We start from the raw sequence: 23,716 nt of genomic DNA, 5'->3' as shown, positions 1-23,716 counted from the left end.
CACGATACTTACAGTCCATAGGCCAAAATTCTCCCTTGGATAGTGTGGATCATGTTGATACTTGAGTAGACATGACATCATTTCCCCTTGTGACTTTCTGTTTTCTGCGCTGCCTCTCATAATCACACCCCTCTGATTAATAGGTTCTTTCTTTTGCATGTTAATATATTCAAGTCTTGCTCCAGTTTAGAGCCATTTTTTTCCCCTCTAGGATACTTACCTGAATTAATTTAAAGCTTGCAAAGAGCACCTTATTTTTTAGTTCTTAGAAGGTACTTTGCAGTTAACCCTGGTGTTTCCTATAGAGAAAAAATAGTTTTTTAAATTTATTTTAATTATCCTTTGTGTGTTGGAGTTTCCCAAAACCATGCTCAGGTTTGATGACTCACTAGGAGAACTCATAGAACTCAGCATAGTCATATTCATGGCTATGATTCATTCATTACAGGGAAAGGATACAAAGCAAAATCAGCAAAGGGGAAAGGAGCCTGGGGCAAAGCCTAGAGGAAGTCAAGCACAAGCTTCCAAGATCCCTCTCCTGTAAAATCATATGGGACGCTCTTAATTCCCCTATCAGTAAATCGTGACAACACATTTGAAATGTTGTCTACCAAGAAAGCTCATTAGAGACTCATTGCCCAAGGTTTTTATTGACACTAGTCATGTAGGCACTCTCTGCCTGGCACATAGTAAAATTCCAAACTCCCAGAAGGAAAGCAGGTGTTCAGTACAAACCATATTGTTATAGAAAGATTTTAGGCACAGCGAGCCACTCATCATTTAGCGAACTGTAGAAACCCTCCTGAAATCTGGGTTCCCAGGTACCAGTCAGGTATCAACATTGCAACCAGGCCTTTTTGAGGATGGCAGCCTCATGCCTCCTATGTTAACCCTTTCATCTACACCTTCCTTTTTTTCAGTCCAATGATATGTAGGTAAAATCAAGTGTTCACATATCAAGTAACTGTCGCATATCAAGTAATGTGCCATATATATTACAGGTATGCTCCAGAATCACTGACAGAGAGCAAGTTTTCTGTGGCCTCAGATGTTTGGAGTTTTGGAGTTGTTCTTTATGAACTTTTCACATATATTGAGAAGAGTAAAAGTCCTCCAGCGGTTAGTGTGCTTTTTATTTACTTTCAACTTTTTTTTTATAACATGAGAAAAGCTTTTTCCAAACAATAATAGTAAGCTTAAGGCTCGTTTTAGAGCCTCTTATTTCTTATTTGTAAGAAATCCAGTAAAATATCCCTAAACTTATTTATTAAATTAATTTGAATTTTCAGAAGGGGGGCTGGAGTATTATTTAGTATATTCTCTGAATATTATTCTTAGTAAATCTATAAACTCATTCATTCTATGAATTATTGCAAAACTTAAAATAAACCTTCTAAAGTATTTTTTTTCCTGTTCATTGTAGAATTTTTTTTAATATAAGAAAGTATGAAAAAGAAAATAAAAATCATCTCTAACTCAACTACTCAGAGATAACTACTTTAATATTGTGGTGTTTTCTTCCAGGCTGCTTTTAATTTTATATGTAAAAGTGAAATTTAATTTTAAATATTTCTTTTATAAAATATAGGTTATGCTATACAGCTTGCTATCCTATACTTTCATTAAGCAGTATAGCATAGATATATTTCTATGTTATTAAATATCTACTGCAAATATGACTTTTAACTTTTGGGTAGCATTTCATCGTAAGGATATAATTTCTGGGCAATTATTTTTTATTTTTCAATTTTTTAAGTAACACTTCAATTAACATAGTGAGCATCCTTATACATAAATATTTATGTTTATCTCTGATTGTCACCTTAGAATAAAAGGATAATTATAGGTGAAAGGTTATGAACTCTTTTAAAGATTTTTGATTATTTCAAATTGTTATCTAGAAAAGCTATACCAGATTACACTCTCAATAGCAGTACATAGGATGTGTACATTTCATCATTTGACCATTATATTTTTACATAGTTTTGCCAAATTGATAGGAGAGAAGTTCTATTGATTTTAATTTGCATATCTCCTATTAGTGCGATTAAATACATATTAAGTGTATGTGTATTATCTCATGTGCTTTTCTCATTTTTATATTGGTAATTTTTCTTACCACTTTATAAAGAGCTCTCTATATTTAAATAAATAATATATTGTAAATATCTTTCTAGCTTATAGTTCAGACTTTCATTTTATGAATTTTTAACATATGAATGTTTTCTCTCTATTGCATTTATGCTTAAATATTCATTCTGCATTTTCTTTTTATTATGTCCTCTTTTACATTCAAGTTTTTATTTCAACTGAAATGTAATATGACATGTTAAGGCAATAACAACCAAAAAAATGTGACTGTATTTTCACTTGTTTGGGGCTTTGCTCAAGGAATTTGTGTTGAATATGTTACAGTTATGGAAATGGCATTATAGAGGTTCTACATTTAACAGTCTGTTTTGAAATATGACTGAAAGGAAGTTTTTGATCCTTAAAATGTCTGTTTTTAAAAGGTTTCAAACATTTAAGAATACATACATATACAGAATTTTTCCCATTTTCTGAAAGATGTTGAGAAAGAATTCTGCTTCAGATTAAATGTACCAGAAAAATCTCATTGAAAAGTGAATTTATGTTTCAGGAATTCATGCGTATGATTGGCAATGACAAACAAGGGCAGATGATTGTATTTCATTTGATAGAACTCCTGAAGAATAATGGAAGATTACCAAGACCAGATGGATGCCCAGATGAGGTGACAAAAATACTTTTTTTTTCTATCCACAATAATCATGCAGCTTTTTTTTTCTATTTTTAAAGAAAGATTTCAGGTCACTTTATGAAATTTACTTGATGAGCTTTTAGATAAATAGCATAATCATATGACTGTGGGTCTAGCCATAGCCATGACATATACCTGTGTAGGAAAATGAATTGGGAGTTCCTCATTCATGTCTTCCACCAAATAAAAGATGGCACTTTGAAAAAAGAAAGATGGCACTTGTGTTCATTGTCATTTTGGTTTATTTTCTCTTTTACAGATTTATGTAATCATGACAGAATGCTGGAACAATAATGTAAATCAACGCCCCTCTTTCAGACACCTCGCTCTTCGAGTTGATCAAATAAGGGACAGCATGGCTGGATAAAAGAAATGAATTTCACTCTGAGATTAAAATAGATTTAGAGAACAAAGTTTTGTATTTCACATTGCTGTGGACTATTATTACATATATCATTATGATGTATATCATGATGCTAGCCGGCGAAGATGTAGAAATAATGTGCTCAAAACTTTCAAAGTACAGTGAGTTTTTCTTCATGAGGAAATCAGTAAAAGAAATTGATGAAAAGTCCTTAGCAAAGAATTTTGTAAAAAGTTTTATGAACCTAATCAGTCAATTAACATCATCTTTCTTTGGTAAAAGAAAAACAATAGACTTTTCAACTCAATTTTGAGAAATGAAAAAATTGTAATATAGATTTTGCAATGTTAAAAATGCACAGAATGCATATGTACAGTTTTTACTACAGTGAATGTACAATACCTTGGCATTTTGTGTGATATTTTACACAAGGGCTGGTATTCATTAATAGTGTTTTTTTAGTTTTTCCATAGTTGATCTACAATAACTTCACCATACAAACAAATTAAGATGCTCAGATAATTGAATAAGCACCTTTGTGTCCTTGTTCACCTATATCACTGGCTAACAATATAAACAGTATATACTTTTAACTTGCAGTTTTATGTATTGTAAATATTTTTCAAAGAAAAGGGAACAAATGTTTTATTTGTATAGGAAATCTCTCTTACTCTAAAGAATACATTTTGAAATGGAACAAGTTTACAAAGCTGTAACAATCTATTTTCTTATTTGTCTCCCTTCTCCCTTGTATCTGTTTGTGGTGAATGTGTTTTTTTAAATAGAACTATCTCTAAGTTTTTCTAAGACTATGGTGAATAGCTTTCTTTTAAAATTATGAGATTATGAATGCAAGAATATTGTCATTTCTTGTGCTGTTGGCTGCCAACTAGATTCTTCAATCCCTGGGACCTATGGTCATGCATTAAATTTATGTGTAAGTCAAAATATAATATTTTTAAAATGTATAAACTTATTAAAATGCGTAGTGGGTTAGAAATTTTTTTTCTAAAGACTGTATTTTAGGGATTTCAGAAATTTATTGTAGTCACAGAAATTTCCTTTTGTTAGAGATTCTTATACACAAGGGAGAAATGAGGAAAAATATGCTTGTTATTTTATTCAAGAATGCCAGTAGGAAATTCGTAATGCACAACTTTCAGAAAAATGTGAGTATACATATTTTCAATGAAGTATAAAGGGTTATTTGTTGCTGCTGTTATTTTTTTAGTGCTACTTCATTTTAGACATCATACCTGAAATATAGTGGGGTTTATTGTGTTATTTATACAAAGGTTAAAGTACTTCATATTCTAGTAAAATGAAAACTGTTTTCAATGGTATACGCTAAGTTTTGAACTTGTACTTAAGACTTTTGATTTTTTTTCTATTTTTTGGAGCTAGTTGTAAAATGCAAATCATATAAGAAAAAATGCCTCACAGAGTTTGATATATATATATATTTTGGTTGGAAGGAAGGAAAGAGAAAAAATACTTTTTACATGATCTTTAAAATATTTTAGTAGTTATCAAGTACAAAAATCATCTAAAACAATAGTATATTGGATTTTTAAAGATTTCTAGTAGATGTTTTGATGAAAGTTAAATATAATTTTTATTTAATTTGTAAAGATTCCTCAAGGATCTATAAATATGCTATTAAAGATCTGTTCTACTTTTTAAGTGAAAAATAGTATCTCATAAAATATGCTTGATTTCAGATTTTTATTAAAACTTAAGTACTTAAAGGAAAATTCTTAAAGATATAAAATATTTTGTTTTTATAAACAAGGATGTTAACTAAATTTCTTTTAAAAAATATTTTTAATTTTTCAGTTTTTAGTTTTAAGTCCCCATAAACATTCTTAAGTGTTTAGAATGGGATGACTACCTTATTGTAAAATTCCATTTTCAAAAGAATTATTATTCATTAAGGGTTAGTGATGTTTTGAATTTTGATTCTGACTATACATAAAAAGAAATTAACCCTGCAGGTGTTTAGTTGGTCTGCACAAGAAACAGGTAATTATTTATACCACTTAATGACAAAATGTTTCTTCAAATTAATATTCCTCAGAAAGTAGGGTAAAGATTTTCTTAGAATTCTGTACTTCTGTAAATATTCTAATATCTTGTTAGACAGTATTTATATAAATAATTCCCTATATTCATGGTTACCTGCTTTGGGAAATAGTCACTTTTTTATGTTATTTATATATATGCTTCTAGTAGCACTATAATTTGCTGTGGAAGGCTGCTTTCTTACAACCCAAGACTTCTGCTATAAAGATAAATTTTTATCAAAACTATAACTTCTAATATTTTAATTTTATTTAAACAGTTTTATTATAGAGTTGACATTAGAAAATTCCTACAGTTCTGTACTTGGGAAACCATTCTTCATGGAGAGGCATTATGTGGTCAGTTTATTAGACTGTTATTTTCTTCATTGTGTCTTTAATATGTTCCCACAAAATTGAAATATTAACATAATAAATATTCAGAAGTTATTTCTTTTGTATTGTCACCTAACCAAGGAAGTGGAAGTGCCCACACTAGTTTAGGGGTGTGCAGAGAAAGCCTTTTGTAATAGCAATTTTTAGATTTTTTTTTTAATGAAATGCTTCCTAAGATTGCTATCAACTACTATGTCCTCTGGTATTTAAATTATTTCTAATGAAAATTTCTCTAGTTTTCCAGAATCACTTACTAAAGATCTTTTAGTTTGCTATATTAGAATAGTAAGAGTAAGTATAAGTCAGTAGCATTACCCAAACAAAAGACTAGATTATATGAAATTAACTTCATTTTCTTTAAGAAAAATAATCAGAGTATGACTATCAGAAAATATTTTGCATTTACTCCCAAATTTGGGTTGTTTGTACTTAATTTCAAGATAACTAATTGCTAGGTGTTTCATGATGCTGATAGTAACTTTAGAGAGATTTCAGAATGACATTGAGAGGAGAGACTTTTAAAAGATTCACATTAATCAAATTTATATAATATGCATGCCAAGTAGCCTTTAACTTTTCATATGAATCAAATTCTTAGTAAAATGTACATTATATACCTAAATATTTAAATATTTAATTGTTTTACTTTATTACAATATGTTCTTTAGGTTAGACAGTTTCTATTTGTGCCAGATGGCACAAGCCCTAAATATGGTTCATTTTTTTTCAGTCTTACAAATATATACAGAAAAGCCTTATCTCCAATTGAAACACCAGTCTTTATTAATATGGTTTTAAAAGTTGTTAATGATTTGTTTTGTGTGCCAGTCTCACCCTATCAATAACTAATGTCGTGGTGTAAATTACATTTACACCTGGGGCCATACAGTGAGGTCACTGGTAGAAAAAGAGAAAATGCATGGGCCTGGGTTTCTGCTTTTATTGAGATTGAGGGTGGTAGCCTAGGGTTTTGCAGGCTCACTCTGTACTGGCAAATTTAAAACATAAGAACAGGAATTTAAAGCACAGGAAGAGGAAAAACAAGTGGTCCAAACGATCAGTTATTGAAATCAACCAAGACCTCTTAAACAAAGGACACTTAGAGGAGGGAGGTGGCCTGGTTCTCCTTCTAGTCGTGGGTCTGGCAATATGTTTATTGGAGATAGCCTTCTTTGAAGTGGATACCTCAGCAATCAAAGCTTAAGTCAGACATTTGCATTACAAATGTATTACACTATCTGATCAGTATTCCATTATAAGGCCTTTCTTTGCATAGCAATTGCTTAATTAACATCTAATTTTTGAATATAACTATAATGGATTTATAAAATGAGAGGGTTAAAAGAGTCCCCATTCCAGTTATCGATATTCTTAGATTTTGTGAATAGTTTTGATATTAATAACTGTAGTAGGAAGCACTCTTATAAATGATATTTATTTGGGGTCAAGTAAGTCAGCATTGAGCAGGGTGAATAGACAAAACCATAACTTTTAGATCTGTTGGTAAATAACACTAATAAATAGTGCAAGGTGATAAGGAAAAGATGGTGTTAAATAAAAAATTTTCATGGCCAAAAGCTTTTCTAGAAGAAAAGCATCATTGAGTCATATGCTATCCAAAAAAGGAACAGATCCTAGGCCATGGCTAGGTAGAAAAGACAAACATGTCTGCCGTCCTGGAGCTGATGGGCACTTTTTTGTGAGAAGAAAGATGTAAGTTGTTCTGAAAGAATTTACATTGGTTATGTTACTGTTGGGGTGACATTTGAACTGTGGCATCACCCCAGTGACATGGGGTGGGGTAACAACGCAGAAGTGCAATTTGCATTTTTCCTCCTTGATGGCCATGGCAGTTTCCTCCTACAGTTCCCTCTGAAGGCTGAGTGCAGTGCTGCCTATAGCTGTCCGTCCGATACCTGTGAGAGAAGAGGCAATGCCTATATAGGTGATTCCCTGGGCCTGGCTGTTTGGGGAGAAACTCCCTTTTGACACATCATCGAGTCTTTGGGAGCTGATCAGGAATGTCCATGCACATTGTGAGGGGGAAAGCTCGCCAAGAAAAGGGCCTGCAGAAGAATTACAAAGAAGAAAAGAAACTTGATCTCGGTTACTGAGGAGAGAAAATATGACTCCAGAGGGGGAGTAGACTGGATTAGCAAGAAGAGATTTGAGGTCTTTGTGATAGAAATTAAAATATCTTTGAAGATTTAGGTTAGCTTGAACTCCCCCTGTCAGAGTTGAAGAGGAGGAGGCAGATAAAGATTTTGGAAGGGTGGCCCATAAATAGGGGTTGTGGTATCTCTCCCTGGCGCACCCCCCTCACCCCGCCCCAGCTCTGAGGCAGAGCCAGCAGGGCTGAGAAATCTTGAGTGAGACAGTTCAGTTAGCTAATTGATAAGGAGTAGATGGAATAGGAAAAGCTGTGGTAAGAATTTTAAAAGATGAGAATGTCAAAAGAATTATAAAACATCCTGGTTTTTCCTTCTTGAAGAGAAATTTCAGGTCTTCTATTGGTTTGCAGGTATAAGGAGAGTCTTTACAGGGACCTCTGGAGTCTCAAGATAAGGTTTGACTCAAGAGTGATGGATCCAACTGGACATCCCAGGGACTTTTACTGCAGTTGGGGAAAATAAAAGAACAAACTAAGGTCCCTTATAAATTGGCTGTAACTGAGAGGCTGGAGAATTATGCTTGTACACTTTGATTAATATTAGGGTGCCAGGAGAATATAGCAGAGGGTTCTTTGTCTTCTGGGGTGTGATTGTGATTCCATAGTCCTTAAGAGCCTAGGGTTATAGAGTCAGTGTGATAGAACAGAAAAGGAGATTATCTATTTACTATAAAATGGGTCCCCCCTCAAGTTGTAAATCTTGTAAATCATGAGCTAAGGCTTGACCAAAAAAGTGGAGACTGTCCTGGCCCAGAAGAGGACTTGGGTATTCAGGCATAATAAGAAAAGTTTGAGTAAATGGATACTTATCCTATAGGTAATATAAAGATGGAGTAAGATATTGAGAAATTGGCTTAACAGTGACTCCAAAAATAATGTAAGTTCAAGAGGAGAAGGGTCCAAAGAAGGAAGTAAGGACAGAGTATGTGGCCCCGGTATCCAAAAAGGAAAGTAATTGTCTTACCTGCCACGTCCAGGTGTATCTTCGGCTCCAGTCCGATGCTGGAGATTTCTTGTGATGGGGCTGACTGGTGGGGGGAGTGGGGGGCCTCCTCAGTCCCACTTTCGATTGGTTATAGGCAACCATTTGAAAGCCTGTGGCTAGTTCTGACCCAGTGGTCCTTCAACAACTCTTGGGCCAGAGGGCAGCCTGATGACCCAGCTGCTGACATTTGTAGTAAGCAGATTTGGGAGGCTTATCCTTATTGGGACATGTTTTGACCCAGTGGCTAGGTTGGCGGCAGATGATGCACTTCAAGATTTCTTCGCTATTAGGAGCAGGGTACTCACTGGCATGGGCTGTGATTAGCCTTGAAAGGCCGTTAGTATCAGGGCATGCCTAGCTTCTGTCCTTCCTACTTTTCTCTTGAGCCTGGGCCTCTAACGTCTGGTCTGATAAGGTCTGTGGCATGGATCTCTGGCGTAGAAGAGGTAATTGAAATTGTAGATGGTGAGTCTAGGGAGGGAGAAGAGTGGCTGTAAGGTAATAGTGATAGGACAGAGTAAATTCCCTGAGTGGAGGAGGGCGGGGTTCAAGCCCTGCACCGAGAGAAAAGGGTTCTTGATGAAATATAAGAAAGAATTCAAAGGTACAAGAGAGTCTAAGAGAGACTCAGAAGGACAGAGACAATAGAGAGACAGGAACAGTGAGAGACAGTAAAGGCCCTGAGAAGGACCGAGATACTGAGAGGGACTGTGAATGTTTGGTGAATTTAGTTTATAGACTTATCTATTTCCCGGTTACAGGAATAGATCATAGCTCTGGTTCATTGTTTGAAGGAACCTGTGGAGATTCATAAGAAATTGGTTTTATTCAAGACAAATGTACCCAACTATTGATTTAAAACACACAGGATTATTTTGATGAAGCACAGAATTCTTGTTTTCTACTCAGAATGTTGCAGGAAGCAACACCTGACAGAGGAATTTGTATGCTCAGACAACTTTGTTAGAGAAATATTTACTACTTTCTATTGGTTATAGGCAAAAGTCCTAAAATTTCACGTATTTGCAGAATGCGATGGCATCTAATGGTTGGCTAAGAGCCAGCTAGATGTTGATTCAGAGCTCCAATGTACATTCAGGAATGTAAGTAGTCTTTTGTTAGCTGACCCACAGCTCTGTTAACTTAAAAGGGCCTTTCAATGTGAAAGGCAACAAGCGTTTGTTTTTTTTGTTTTTTTTTTTTAGATTAATAAGAATAGCTATTTGGGGATGCATTGATTCAGGCAGAAGCCCAAATAGTGTTCTGATTAGGAGACAAAGCAATGACATTTTTGAAAAAGAGAAGGGAAACAGTTACATAGTAGAACAGAAGGCATTTTTATCGGTGCAGATAATATAACAAAGTGATGTTAATTCTAAATATTTTTAATTTTCAGTTTGGCAGTCAGTCTAGTAGTCATAATAATTGCTTTCTTGTTATCATTGCAAACAGTTCTTTGGGACACAGTGTTGCCCTAGGACCAGTCCAAAGTTTATTTTGCCCCATTTTGACATTCCAAAGATTTGAGGTATAGGACCTGCAAGGCAGTTCCTCTAGCATAGCAGCTCCAGTTCCACATTAAAATGGCTACGCTCATACTCTTGTTTACATTTTCACCATTTTGATCAAGATCTTTCCTTAAAAACAGCACTGATCAATTACTGGAAAGCAGCACTGATCAGTTATTAAAAGCATCATTGGTCCTCTGTTGTCAGGTTGCTCATTTTGGATGTCATCCCATTGTCAGTCCCCCATTGCCAAGAAGGCTCATTCCTGGTATGTCATGTCCCACATAGAAGAAAAAGTGTTTTTTTAGGACCCTTAGGCCACATTTGAGCAACAAGAGTGGCAGAACAGAGGAAGGCTTTTACCGTCATATTTCTTTAAGGCTGGACATCTTTAGTTTCTTGAGGTTTCTCATATGAAGTCTCATAGGTCTTCATGATCATCTCAAAACGTCGAGCAACCATTATCAGAATGATGTCTTTATAACATGGAACTATGTAAAACAAACATTTATAACAGCAGAAGTTTTTATAATAAAATGCTAAGTTCAATTTGAAGAATAGATTTGAACTAGAAGGCAAGACCTGAGGGCAATCAACTGAAGGTGTTAAAGCTGTTAGTAGGCACTCTGCAGGGGGCATTTTGTACCCATTTATATTATTTTTTACAGCTGTTAACTGGTTAGCAATTCTTGTCTCTCTTACTCTCACTGCTGTAATTTAGAACATCTCAGAATTCTTGTCAGTGGTATAGCAGAATATTGTAAAGACAACAGGCAGCTGAGAAGGCAAATTATCAGTTGCAGGTAAGACATTATCAGAACATGCACTAAAAACACAAATGAAGGCATATAATAAAACAATTTATTGATCAATTATCCTTTTAAGCACAGTTATATACATAGATGAAAAATGTTTAGGCATGCTTTTCACACAAAAAAAGATAAAGTAGATAGTATTTTTAATGAAAAAACTTTAGGGTCTTTCAAATGCTTGGAATATATATGAATCTCAGTGCTGAATTTTCTGTTAGCATGTAGTATAAGATTGTGAGTAGGAATTTATTTACTGAAATTAAAAACATTGGAGATTAAGGAAATCATAGATACTTAAGAAAATGGAAACGAGATGAGAAAAATAAGCCTAACACTCAAGGCATTAAATTATGAAAATATCTACTTGAAATTTTCTTTTCAACTTCAACTACTTGAAATACACATATGATACTTTCTTCCTCTGAATAAAAGTTTTTTTTGAAGGTTGCTATAACAATGAATATAGTAATTTCAAATCGTAAGTGAATTAGGACAAAATTTATTATTTCGTGTCCTTAGAAACATTGAAGACTCCTTAATTTTTGGTTGAAGAAAAACTAAAAAGAAAATTGTTTGCAGAATCAGAGACTTCATCTTGATTCTTAAGAACAACTGAATTCTCTAACAATAATGATTAAAATACTTTTAATTAGTATAACCAAGGTGTCTAAGCCCTTGAAATGCAAGCTTCATGTGGCCCAGAGCTAAATGACAAATTGGAAATGGTTTGTGTTGAGTGATGGCACTTACTGACTACTGTTCTGAAAGCATTCTAAAAACAAAATAATAGTCACTTTTTCTACAAATCCTGCCAGAACGTTTTTTTCTTTCCCTTCTTTTAAAAAATATTTTAAATCCTTGTTTCCAGCAGTAATTCTGAGGACGGCATGAATCTCATAGCACTTCTTTTCCTTTCTGTTACTAGTTTATAACACTACAGTGCAACTTGTTAAATAGGAATTCTTGATAATATGAGTAAAGGTATTGTTGACAAAGAAAATTAAAACAGTCTTTTTGTTTTAGTGTTGAGACTGAATTCTAGAACTCTGAGTATACCATTACGATTCCTTAAGGAGGCCCCATTTATTTCCAAAACTATTACAGAGGAAGAACTTCCCCCAAATTGATACTACTGTAAAGAACAATCTATTTCCTAAAAGTGGTTTGGAAAACTGAGCCCTAAGGAACAATACATATGGTGCTGGGGAAAGGGAATTCCTAAATTTCTGTCAGATCTAATATTAAGTTTACATTTAATGGGATTTTCTTCTAACATCTTGAATTTCTCTTATTTTAAGATCACTATAATGAATGTGGTAGGTTAGAGTATGCCTAACTCAATCAAATCCCAAAAATACTTTTGCCTTTAATAATTACCTAGGTCATTTTCTTTTTTCTTTTTTTTAAGTTGTCCATGGTTTGTTAAAGTATTACGGCACAGCAGAAAGATTCAAACAGCTCCACATGGTGGTTTGAAATTCATCCCAACTGTAGGCTGGACAGACGCCAAAGTCCAGGAGCTTCAGCATTTCCTTAGTGTCAGGATCGACTTCAATGATCTCCTGATCCAGGGCTGAGACCTCGGGAACATAATTATCTCTCCTTTCTCCTCTTCCTGTAGCTCACAGGCCCTCTCTGAATCCACTTTATCAGAGTTAGGTAATTTACTTATAGCCCCAAATTGACTACATAATGATCAAATTCTCAGTAGAGTCCTTTATCCTTTTTAAATTAAGAAAAAAAAGACTGAATCTATATTATATATTACTTCAGACTTTCCTATATTTGCACGAACATCGATACTGACATGCAAGCTACCTACAACTCTTAAGCTGTGCCAGGTAATTCTTGTTAATGATTGTAGTAAAGTCATCACCTCTTAAGTATTTTGATAAAATCCTAAATTCCATTTACATATTGAGAATAAAGAAGAATAGATAAGCCAGTTATGGATATAGGCAAAGAGATCCTGGATAATGTTATGTGAGAGTGATCTTGGTGGTATATCAGTTTAGAATCCTGTTAAATAAACATTCAGATAAAAGAGATGAAAACTTTTGGTATTGCTGCAGCTCTGAGGATATGAGCCCTAATCATTGTGTTTTTAGGGAACCTAGTTTGGTGTTGCTGCAAATAATCTCATATGTAAAGGACCCATATGTAGTACATTGGGCTTGGGCCTATTGTGAGAGTTTGAGTTTTATATATTATTTCTCTCCAGAGCATGATTTTTCAGCTGAGGTGACCTTACCTCCGAAGCGGCGAATATGATGTCAGGGGATGAAAAATCTATATGTATAAAGCACATAAATATATGAAGTACATAAACAAATGCAGCCGTATTAAAATTTCATGGTGGAGGCGATTAGGGAAATGTCTAAAAGCCTCTTTGGGTTTGGGGGGATGGTAAGAGAAGGAGGATATTCAAAGAAACGTGAGAAACATTGCTCTAAAGTGTACCCATGTGGATGTGGGCCAAACCAGCACTACATCAGAAACGACATCAGTAAGAAAAGGTAGATATGTCAGTATCAGAACAGCGGAGAGTATCAGATCCTTAAGCAAATACTCTAAATAGTGTATCAGAACTGAGAAAAATTAGTTGACATGTAATCTTTTTAAAGTCATCTAATATTAATCTCTCTGTAACTTAAAGATTTTCTTAACAGGTGTAATAATTGGGTCTTTTTCAGTGTAGATACATCCCTGAGTACCATTTTGTTGGCTTGTTTTTCCATTTCACAATAAAGTAATAAGATATAATAATCCTCTCAAAAAACTTAATGTATATTAACAATTTTTCTTCTTGGTCATATAATAATAAGAAATTACTTTTTGATATTAAAACCACATCATATTACTGTATATTAAAGTCAAAATTAAATTTCCACAGAGAAAAGGAAAAGAAACTAACCACGCCAAATAAAGGTTATACTTATGCTATGGAATTTACCCAGAATACAAAGCAGTCATCTTTGAAAAATGCCGCAGTTATATTTTAATTATAGCCATCCTAGTGAGTGTGAAGTTGTGCAGCATTGTGGTTTTGATTTGCATTTCACTAATGATTAATGATGTTTAGCATCTTTTAATGTGTAGTATATTGGCCATTTTTAAATCTTTGGAGGAATGTCTATTTAAGCCCATTTTAAAATCAGGTTGTTTGATATTATTGTTAAGTATAGGAGTTCTTTATATATTATGGATATTTACCCCTTATCAGATATATAATTTGTAAATATCTTTTCCCATTCTGTGCATTGCCATTTCGTTTTGTTGATTATGTCGTGTATTGCACAAATTTTTTTAATTTTGGTGTATTCCAGCTTATATATTTTTACTTTTGGTGTCATATCCCAGAATTCATTGTGAAATCCAATGTCGTGAAGCTTTTTTCCCTATGTTTTCTTCTAAATATTGTATAATTTTAGCTCATATTTAGGTCTTTGGTCTATTTTAGTGTTTATGTAAGGTGTAAAGTAAGAGTCCGACTTCATTTTTTGCATGTAGATCCTAGTGTTTCCAGCTCTGTTTGTGGAAAAGAGTGTTCTTTCCCCATTGAATAATCTTGGGGCACCCATGTAAAAAATCATTTGACCATATATGTGAGAGTTTATTTCCGAACTCTCTATTTTTTTCCATTGATTTATATGTTTATCTTTATGCCAGTACCATACCGTTTTGATCATTCCAGTTTTTGTAGTAATTCTGTAATCAGCAAGCATGAGCAAGCATCAGCAAGAACAAAAATTCCAATTTTTGTTCTTTTTCAAAATTGTTTTGGTTATTTGGTGTCCCTCGAGGTTCCATATGAATTTTAGGATGGGTTTTTCTGTTTCTGCAAAAACAAAAACAAAAACAAAAAAACAACATTGGGATTTGATAAGGATTGCATTAAATCTGTAGATCTCTTTGGGTAGGGTAGTATCCCTCTTATGTGAATAATTTCATTTTATCCATAGAACTATGAGGTAGATACTATTACTTTTCTCATTTTAAGTGTATGGAAACCGAAGTTTAGCAAGATACAATCAATTTCGAAGTTCCACATGTATAAAGAATGGGTGCTGGAATTTGGACTTAGGTAGTCTGACTCCAATGCCAAAGTTCATAACCAGTTGACATGCTGCTATTTATAGCTTTGGCAGTACACATATAAAGTAGCAATAAACTAGGTAAGCATTCTGCAGTGATCCTTGGTTATATTTTCCAGGTAGCAAGATGACAAAATCATTTTAGTTCCTATTGGAAATTATTTAAGTATATTTTTAGTTGGTTTACTACAGCCTATCCTCCAAACAAAAGAATTTAAGTGCACAACAATTTGATAAGATGTAGAAAGTAAGTCTTTGTAGAGGAACAATATGAGGATGATGAGAGAAAGTCGAAAGTAAATGAACTTAGACAAAGCTTTGATTGGATGACTGTTGACTCTGATACTACTCTGCCAAAATATAAGGAAATATTATTTAAATTGGACACTCTCAAATCTATACATATATTTGGTTGCTTGAGGAACTGAACCATGTTTTCCAAAGTCACTGTAATATTTGCTATGTGAAGGAGGGTTACTGGCGTGCAAGAAGAGGATCAGAGACTTAGTTGAAGTCATTCATTTTATAGCCGAGGAAGCTAAATACAAAGAAGTTACCTTAACTTTCCTATATCACAGATCCGATCGAGAGCAAAACCAGGCTAGAACCCAGGTCTTTGACTCTGATGGATGCTCTTTATATTAAAATATGATAAATTACCTTATTTTTTGAAGAAACGGGCCTAGGTTGTAAACAAACCATAAACTTATTTAATCTTAATTAATTAACAGATCTTATTTAATTATTTAATTAACAGATCTTTTTTTGTGAGCCCACAGTGAACAAGGGACTATGCTAAACACTATTAGTAAACAAAACTTTTCAGATCCTCAAGGGATATTTAGTTGAGAACGGAGTAGGATATAGCTTTAGAAAGCATTACAAAGATAACTTGCAAATATCTACGGAGTAAAAAAGAACATAAAGTAGCAGCACATCTCTAAAAGGAAGTTACTTCTGATGAATTTGCAGTAGAGGAAATAAGTGGTAGGTAAAACTGAAGTGGTATCAGTTATACAGGTAAGATAGCAAATAGATATTTATTATTTTTTAATCAAGTAAATAACCTGGGAAATGTTAACCTAGAACCAGGGTTACAAAACTATTTTGTATGATGGTGAATGACCCAGAAAATTATACGAAATTAAGCCATACGTAACTACAATTCATAGCTATATATGGGGGTTCAGAGCTCAGAACCCCTAAGTAAAAACTTTTGATTCTTGTTTTTATCTCTTATATTCTTTCCATTCTTCCTCCTCACTGTCTCCATCAATCTTTTTTGCACTCTCTTATAATTTCATGCCTGTACTATTGTAATAACCAAAATTAGTCTTCCTACCTTCTCATTAGTCCTGCACATCACTGTCAGGTCATTCTTCCCATAGCACGGTTTTATCCATGTCACTCTTCTGCTCAGAAGCTTTCTATCTCTCCCCATTTTCTACTGAATAAAGTTCAACACCTCAGACTGTCACCAGAGGCAGAGCCAGATTTTAACATCAAAAGGAAGGGAATCTCAGGTATGGCCTGCTTTGTTGGTTGAACAACAAGAAAAAAGTACCTTTTTTTTTTTTTAATGACACCATCATTTGATTACCTTTTCCACTTGTCTCCTGTATTAACTTTCATACTACTCTCACTAGCATCATTTCATTATAATCTTAACAACTGTTATGTCAATGTATTATAAATTACTGAAAAATGCCACTTTTCAGGAGAAATATGCTCAGGAGGAATAACTCTGTCTGCTCCCCTTGTAAACTAGGATCTATCTGTCATTCCAAGACCTCCAAAACATATCTCAAACCTCCTTACCTAGATTTATCTCACTATTCATCAATAATAATTTTCCAATCTGGCCAAACTGGTTTATTCACCATTCATTTCCTGAAAGTATCTTGTAGCTTGAACTAGAGATGTGGGAATAGAAATGGAAAGAAGTAGGGAAGTATGCTACTGATGGATTGGATGGGAGGGGTGAGAGAAAGGAGCAAATTACGGCTGTCTCTTAGGTTTGGTCTGAGCAACCAAATGGATGGTTGAACTATTTATTTACTTACATGAGGGAGGGGGCAGTTCAGAAGAATCCTATTTTGGACATGTTAAATTTGAAAAGCCTATTAGCTATCCAACTAGAGATATCACATAGGTAATCATTAAAAATAATAGATTTGGGTAAGGTAACTTAAGGAAGTGTTAGAAAAAGGAAGCAAGTAAAGGATCAGAACTTGAGACAATCTAACATTTAGAGGTTAGACTGAGGAGGAGTCAAAGAAAAGAAAAAATGGTCAGTGAAGTAAGAGTGGGATTTCAGAAAAGCAAGATAAAAATGTGTTTTAAGTAAGAGAAAGTGGTCAACTGTGTTGAATATTTTTTACTGAAGAACCTTGCAATAGGAGCACCATGAACTGACCACTGTAATTGGCCACAGTGAACTGATGGATAAGTTCAAAAGTCAGTGTCCACACTTTATCAAGCTGAAGAGGTTATGAGGTTGGTAAGGAAGCGGAGACAGTAAATGTAGACTACTGTTTTGAGAAGTTTTGCCATGAAGGAGAGCAGGAAAATAAGGTGAAAACTTCATGTGGATGTGAAGAGAGGGCTCTTGGTTTTTAGTTGGAGATCCTAAACCAAGTTTATATGCATGAGCCATAGAAAAAAAGAGAGAGGCTGATGATATGGGGAAGAGAATTACAAAAGGAGTGAAATTTTGAATGGGAACCAGAACACAAGAGAGATCATGGACACTTCTGCAATTGTAACTAGAGAGAAAATGGTACAGGTAGGTAGAATTAGTAGTGGAAACACAAGAGCATTTTCCTCTGATTAACTATTTTCTCACTGAAGTTTAAGTGAAATTACCATCTGAGACTGGTAATTTGATGTTAGGCCCATGTCTCATTCAGTTACTCTTTCCTGAAACATGCAGCCGAGGCTTCTGCTTCTGGCCTGATAGAATAACCTGGACCAGATTTGCCCTTCTCCTATAAGCAGTTGGAGAACTGGATAAAACATGAAATACCTAAAATCAGACATTGGATAAAAGGCACAACTGTGATCCCTAAGAGAAGGGAAAAAATGAGATGAGCCTCACGATAGTTTCAACAATAGAAGCTATTTAAACTGAAGCACAAAGAATAAAAAACAAACAGAGCCTCACTGACCTTTGGGATACTCTCAGGCAGTGTAATCTGTGTAGAGGAGTCCCAGAATAAAAAGTAGAAGAGAATTAAAAAATTTGAAGAATGAGTAAAATTTTTCTGGATGCCAAACAGTAAACTCACAAAATTCAAGAAGCTCATGAGCCCTAAGCAGAATAAAGCCACACCAAAGCACGTTAAAAACTGTTCGTTTAGAATTATGCAAAATATCCTCCAAAGTAAAAATACCCTTCAAAATAAAGACTTTCATTTTCTATAAAATATTTTCCAAAATAAAGACTTTTTCAGAAAACCAAAAGCTGAGAGAATTCATCATTAGATTACTTGTACTACAAGAAATAATAAAGTTCTTTAGACAAAAAATTTATACCACATGGAAACTTGATTCTGCAATAAAGGATTAAAGAGAGCCAGATGATGAATATGAAGGCAAATATAAACTGTTTTCTTCTTTTTGATTTCCTTAAAGTTGGGTTGGGCAGGGCCATCTATCCCCCTCCTTCCAAGGCTGCTCTCCTCCCTCATTCCACCTCTACCCCCACCCCAGTGGCCTTGGCCATTGTTGATATCTCCTATGAGTGATGGCATCTCGTCATGGCAGACCATAGAGATAATGAGCTTCAAGACTATCACAAAAATGATGCTAGAGAACGAGAACATAAACAGTTGTCTTAAACAGTTAAGGGAATAATGAAAAGAATTTACCAATCAGTATGAAAATTGTCTGAAAATGATCTGAAGGCCCTACAGTCACCAAATCTGGATAAATTATGGGTGAAATACTTAAAGAATTAATGGAAGAAAAAGTCATTGTTAAAGCTACAAATGGACCAAGATATGTTGTGGTTTGTCATTGTCAGCTTGAAAAAAGTAAGCTGAAGCCAGAAACAAGAGTTGCTTTGGATATGATTACATTAATATTTTCTAAGGTCTACTGGCTTACAGCATGTAGCATAAAAACACAGGGAATATTTTTTTTTTCTGTGATTGGGGCATTATAAACAGATCAAAGAATAAAGAGTAGTAATAGAAATACCTCTTATAAACCTAGAATTATTCCAGTTTAGGGATAATACCTCTAAAGGGCTGTTTATTATATGGACCACCAGTTATAGGAAACACCGATTAAACAAGAGCTGTTCTTAGTCAGCTGGACTACAATTTCTTATATGTTATATCTAGTTCTATTGCAGACAAGTGCACTGGTGAAAGTTCTTGTTTGATTAGAGAAATGTTTAATTATGAAGGGATCATCAGCTATGCATTTAAAAAATTTATTTTTATTAGTCTCAATTATACAGCACCATGGTTAGACATTTCTGCAATTTATGAAGTGATCCTCTCGGTTAATTTAGCGCCCACCATTACAATATTATTGCCTATATGCCCTACACTGTATTCCACATCCCTGTGACTGTTTTGTAACTCCTAATTTGTATTTCTTCATCCTTTCACCTTTTCACACTGGCCCCTACTCCACCTCCCCTCTGGCAATCATCAGTTTGTTCTCTGTATCTGTGAGTCTGTTTTCATTTTGTTTGTTCATTTCTTTTGTTCCTCAGATTCCGCATATAAGTGAAACCAAATGGTATTTGTCTTTCTCTGTCTGACTTATTTAGCTTAATACCTTCTAGGTCCATCCATGTTGTTGCAAATGGTAATATTTTATTTTTAATGGCTAATATTCCATTGTACATATGTACCATAACTTCTTTATCCAATCGTCTATAGATGGGTACTTAGGCTGCTTCTATATCTTGGCTATTGTGAATAGCACTGCAGTGAACATAGGGGTGCATATACCTTTATGAATTAGTGTTTTGATTTTCTTTGGCTAAATACCAGAAGTGCAATTGCTGAGTCAAAAGGTAGTTCTATTTTTAATTTTTAAAAGAGCTTCCAAACTGTTTTCTGTAGTGGCTACCAATTTGCAATCCCACTAACAGTGTATGAGTGTTCCTTTTTCTCTATATCCTTGCCAATACTTGATTTTTGATTTATTGATGATAGCCATTCTGACAGGTGTGAGGTCAGAATGGCTATCATCAATAAATCAAAAATCAAGTATTGATTTTTGCATTTCTCTAATCATCAGAGAAATGCTAATTATTTTTATTTATTATTATTATTATTATTTATTATCATTATTTATACCTACAGAATCTGGTCTTCCTAGGTGGTCTCCCATCCAAGTACTAACCATGTCCGACCCTGCTTAGCTTCGGAGATCAGACACAGGGTGGCATGGCCATAGACCATAGACTGTGGCTCCATTGGGGTGTGAACCCAGGATTCTGCATGTAAAGCAGATGTGCTAACTGCTACACTATGGAACCACGTCCGAGAAATGCAAATTAAATCTGATTTTAATTTGCATTTCTCTGATGATTGGTGACCTTGATCATCTTTTCATATCTCTATTGACCATCTGCTTTTGGAGAAATACCTGTTCAAGTATTCTGCACATTTTTTAATTGGATTATTTGGATTTTTATTTGTTTTTTTTTTTTTGGTGTTGAGTTGTATGAGTTTTTTATAAAATTTGGATATGAACCCTTTATCAGATGTATCAAAGAGCAATATCTTCTTCCATTCAGTAGGTTGTCTTTTTGTTTTGTTGATAGTTTCCTTTGTAATTTAAACACTTTTTAGTTTTATGTAGTCCCATTTGTTTATTTTTTTCTTTTGTTTCCCTTGCCCAAGGAGATATATCAGAAAACATGTTACTCAGAGCAATGTCAGAGAGTTTACTAGCTATTTTTTCTTCTAGGAGTTTTATGGTTTCAGGTCTTACATTTAAGTCTTTAATCCATTTTGAGTTTACTCTTGTATATGGTGTAAGAAGGTGGTCCAGTTTTATCATTTTTTGCATATATCTCTCTAGTCTTCCCAACACTATTTATTGAAGAGACTGCCTTTACCCACTGTATACTCTTGCCTCCTTTGTCATATATTAAATGAGCACATGGGCATGGATTTATTTCTGGGCTCTCATTTCTGTTCCATTGATCTATGTATTTGGTTTTTTTGCCAGTACCATGCTTTTTTGATTACTATAGCCTTGTAGTATAGTTTGATATTAGGTAGTGTGATACTTCCAACTTTGTTTTTTTTTTTTTTTTTTTTTTTTTTTTTTTTTTTTTTTTTTTTTTTTTGGTCTGCTTGCTGTGGCTAGGACTTCCAATTCAAGATTGCCATGGCTATTCAGGATCTTTTATACTTCCATATAAATTTTTAGATTATTTGTTCTAGTTCTCTGAAAAATGCCATTGGTGTTTTGATAGAGAGTACATTGAATCTATAGATTGCTTTGGGTAGTATGAACATTTTAATGATGCTGATTCTTCCTATCCAGTAGTATGGTATATGCTTCCATTTATTTGTATCTTCTTCAATTTCTTTTTACACGAACATAATTTTCTAAGTATGGGTCTTTTACCTCCTTGGCTAAATTTACCAATCAGTATGGACATCCTTGTCTTGTTCCTGATCTTAAGACACTGTTAGTTTTTCCCCCATTGAATATGTTAGCTGTAGCCTTGACATATATGGCCTTAATATGTTGAGGTATGTTCCCTCTATTCCCACTTTGCTGAGAGTTTTTATCATAAATATATGCTGGATTTTGTCAAATGCTTTTTCTACATCTATTGATATGATCGTATAATTTTTATTTTTCAATTTGGTAATGTGGTACATCACATTAATTGATTTGCAGATATTGAACCAACCCTGCACTCCAGGAATAAATCCAACTTGATCATGGAATATGACATTTTTAATGTATTGCTGAATTTGGATTGCTAATATTTTGTTGAGAATTTTTGTATCTATATTCATCAAGGATATTGGCCTGTAATTTTCTTTTTTTGTAATGTCTGTCTGGTTTCGGAATCAGGGTAACAGTGGCCTCAAAATGAGTTTAGGAGCCTTCCTTTCTCTTGAATTTTTTGCAATAGTTTGATGTTAGGTGTTAATTCTTTGAATGTTTGGTAAAATTCACCAAATTCACCTATGAGCCATCTGGTCAAGGACTTTTGTTTTTTGGGAGTTTGAGTACTGATCTGATTTCATTGTTGATAATCAGTCAGTTTAGATTTTCTGTTTCTTCTTTACTCAGTCTTGGGAGACTGTATGTCTCCCAAGGAATGTACCTCTCTAGGAATGTACCCATTACTTCCAGATAGTCCAATTTGTTGGCAAATAATTGCTCATAGGATTTTGTTATAATCCTTTGTATTTCTATGGATTCCATAGTTACTTCTCCTCTTTTGTTTCTGATTTTATTTATTTGGGTCCTCTCTCTTTTTTCTTGATAAATCTGGTTAAGGGTTTATCAATTTTGTTTATCCTTTCAAAGAACCAGCTCTTGGTTTCATTGATATTTTGTGTTGTTTTTCTAGACTATTTTATTTCTGCTCTGATATTTATTATTTCCTTTCTTCTACTCACTTTGGGCTTTGTTTGCTGTTCATTTTCTAGTTTTCTCATGCATATGATTAGATTGTTTAATTTAGCTTTTTCTTGTTTCTTGAGGTAGGTCTGTATTGTTATGAATTTCCCTCTTAGGACTGCTTTTGCTGTGTCTCATAAATTTCCAGTCTCTGTATTTTCATTTTCATTTGTCTCTAGGTATCTTTTGATTTCTTCCTTGATCTGATTGTTAACCCATTCATTGTTTGTTTGTTTGTTTGTTTATTTTAGGCGAGGCAACCCTTGATTGACCTCACAGATTGCAAAAACCTTATCAGCTTACAAGCAATTATTATTTCATTTTTTACGCCTACAGTACCTGGTCTTCCTAGGTGGTCTCCCATCGAAGTACTAACCAGGCCTGACCCTGCTTAGCTTCCAAGATCAGATGGGATTGGGCTTGTTCAGGGTAGCATGGCCATAGACCCCATTCATTGTTTAGTAGCATGTTATTTAGCTTCCATGTGTTTGTGAATTTTTCAGTTGTTTTCTTGTAATAGATTTCTAGTTTTATACCATCATGGTCGGAAAAGACATTTGATATAATTTCATTCTTAAATTTACTAGATTTGTTTTGTGGCCTAACACGTGGTCTATCCTAGAAAATGTTCCATGTGCACTTGAGAAGAATGTATATTTTGCTGCTTTGGGGTGAAACACTCTGAAAGTATCAATTAAATCCATTTGATCTAGTGTGTCATTTAAGGCTACTGTCCCTTGTTGATTTTTTGTCTAGAAGATCTGTCCATGGGGTGTTAAAGATTCGTACTATAAATGTATTGCTGGTGATCTCTCCCTTTATGTTGGTCAATATTTCCTTTATATATATAGGTGCTCTTATGTTGGGTGCATATGTTTATTAGGGTTGTATCAATCCCTTTATTATTATGTAATGCCCTTTTTTGTTT

The 23,716-nt window shown here is 34.1% G+C and overlaps 1 protein-coding gene, 1 non-coding gene and 1 pseudogene across 2 annotated transcripts in view; 2 read left to right on the top strand and 1 right to left on the bottom strand.

Annotated features, from left to right (window-relative positions):
* Positions 1-4,489, top strand: part of JAK2 (Janus kinase 2) — a 44,563-nt gene extending 40,074 nt beyond the window's left edge. Inside the window, exons 18-20 of the mRNA XM_023521262.1 lie at positions 1,002-1,119; positions 2,642-2,755; positions 3,042-4,489. Of these exons, the coding sequence (XP_023377030.1) occupies positions 1,002-1,119; positions 2,642-2,755; positions 3,042-3,149 (340 nt within the window). The 3' untranslated portion in view covers positions 3,150-4,489. The remainder of the gene's footprint in view (positions 1-1,001; positions 1,120-2,641; positions 2,756-3,041) is intronic.
* Positions 4,490-14,293: 9,804 nt separating this feature from the next.
* Positions 14,294-19,749, top strand: LOC105303191 (annotated as a pseudogene).
* Positions 19,750-23,115: 3,366 nt separating this feature from the next.
* Positions 23,116-23,234, bottom strand: LOC111730129. Its single transcript, XR_002776564.1, has one exon. It is a non-coding gene; the product is annotated as a 5S ribosomal RNA (ribosomal RNA).
* Between the last annotated feature and the right edge of the window lie 482 nt (positions 23,235-23,716).

This window comes from Pteropus vampyrus, unplaced genomic scaffold, assembly GCF_000151845.1.
Source record: "Pteropus vampyrus isolate Shadow unplaced genomic scaffold, Pvam_2.0 Scaffold301, whole genome shotgun sequence".
In the NCBI taxonomy this organism is placed as follows: Eukaryota; Metazoa; Chordata; class Mammalia; order Chiroptera; family Pteropodidae; genus Pteropus; species Pteropus vampyrus.
Note: the sequence above shows the minus strand (reverse complement) of the source record. Positions and strands in the feature narration are given on the sequence as shown.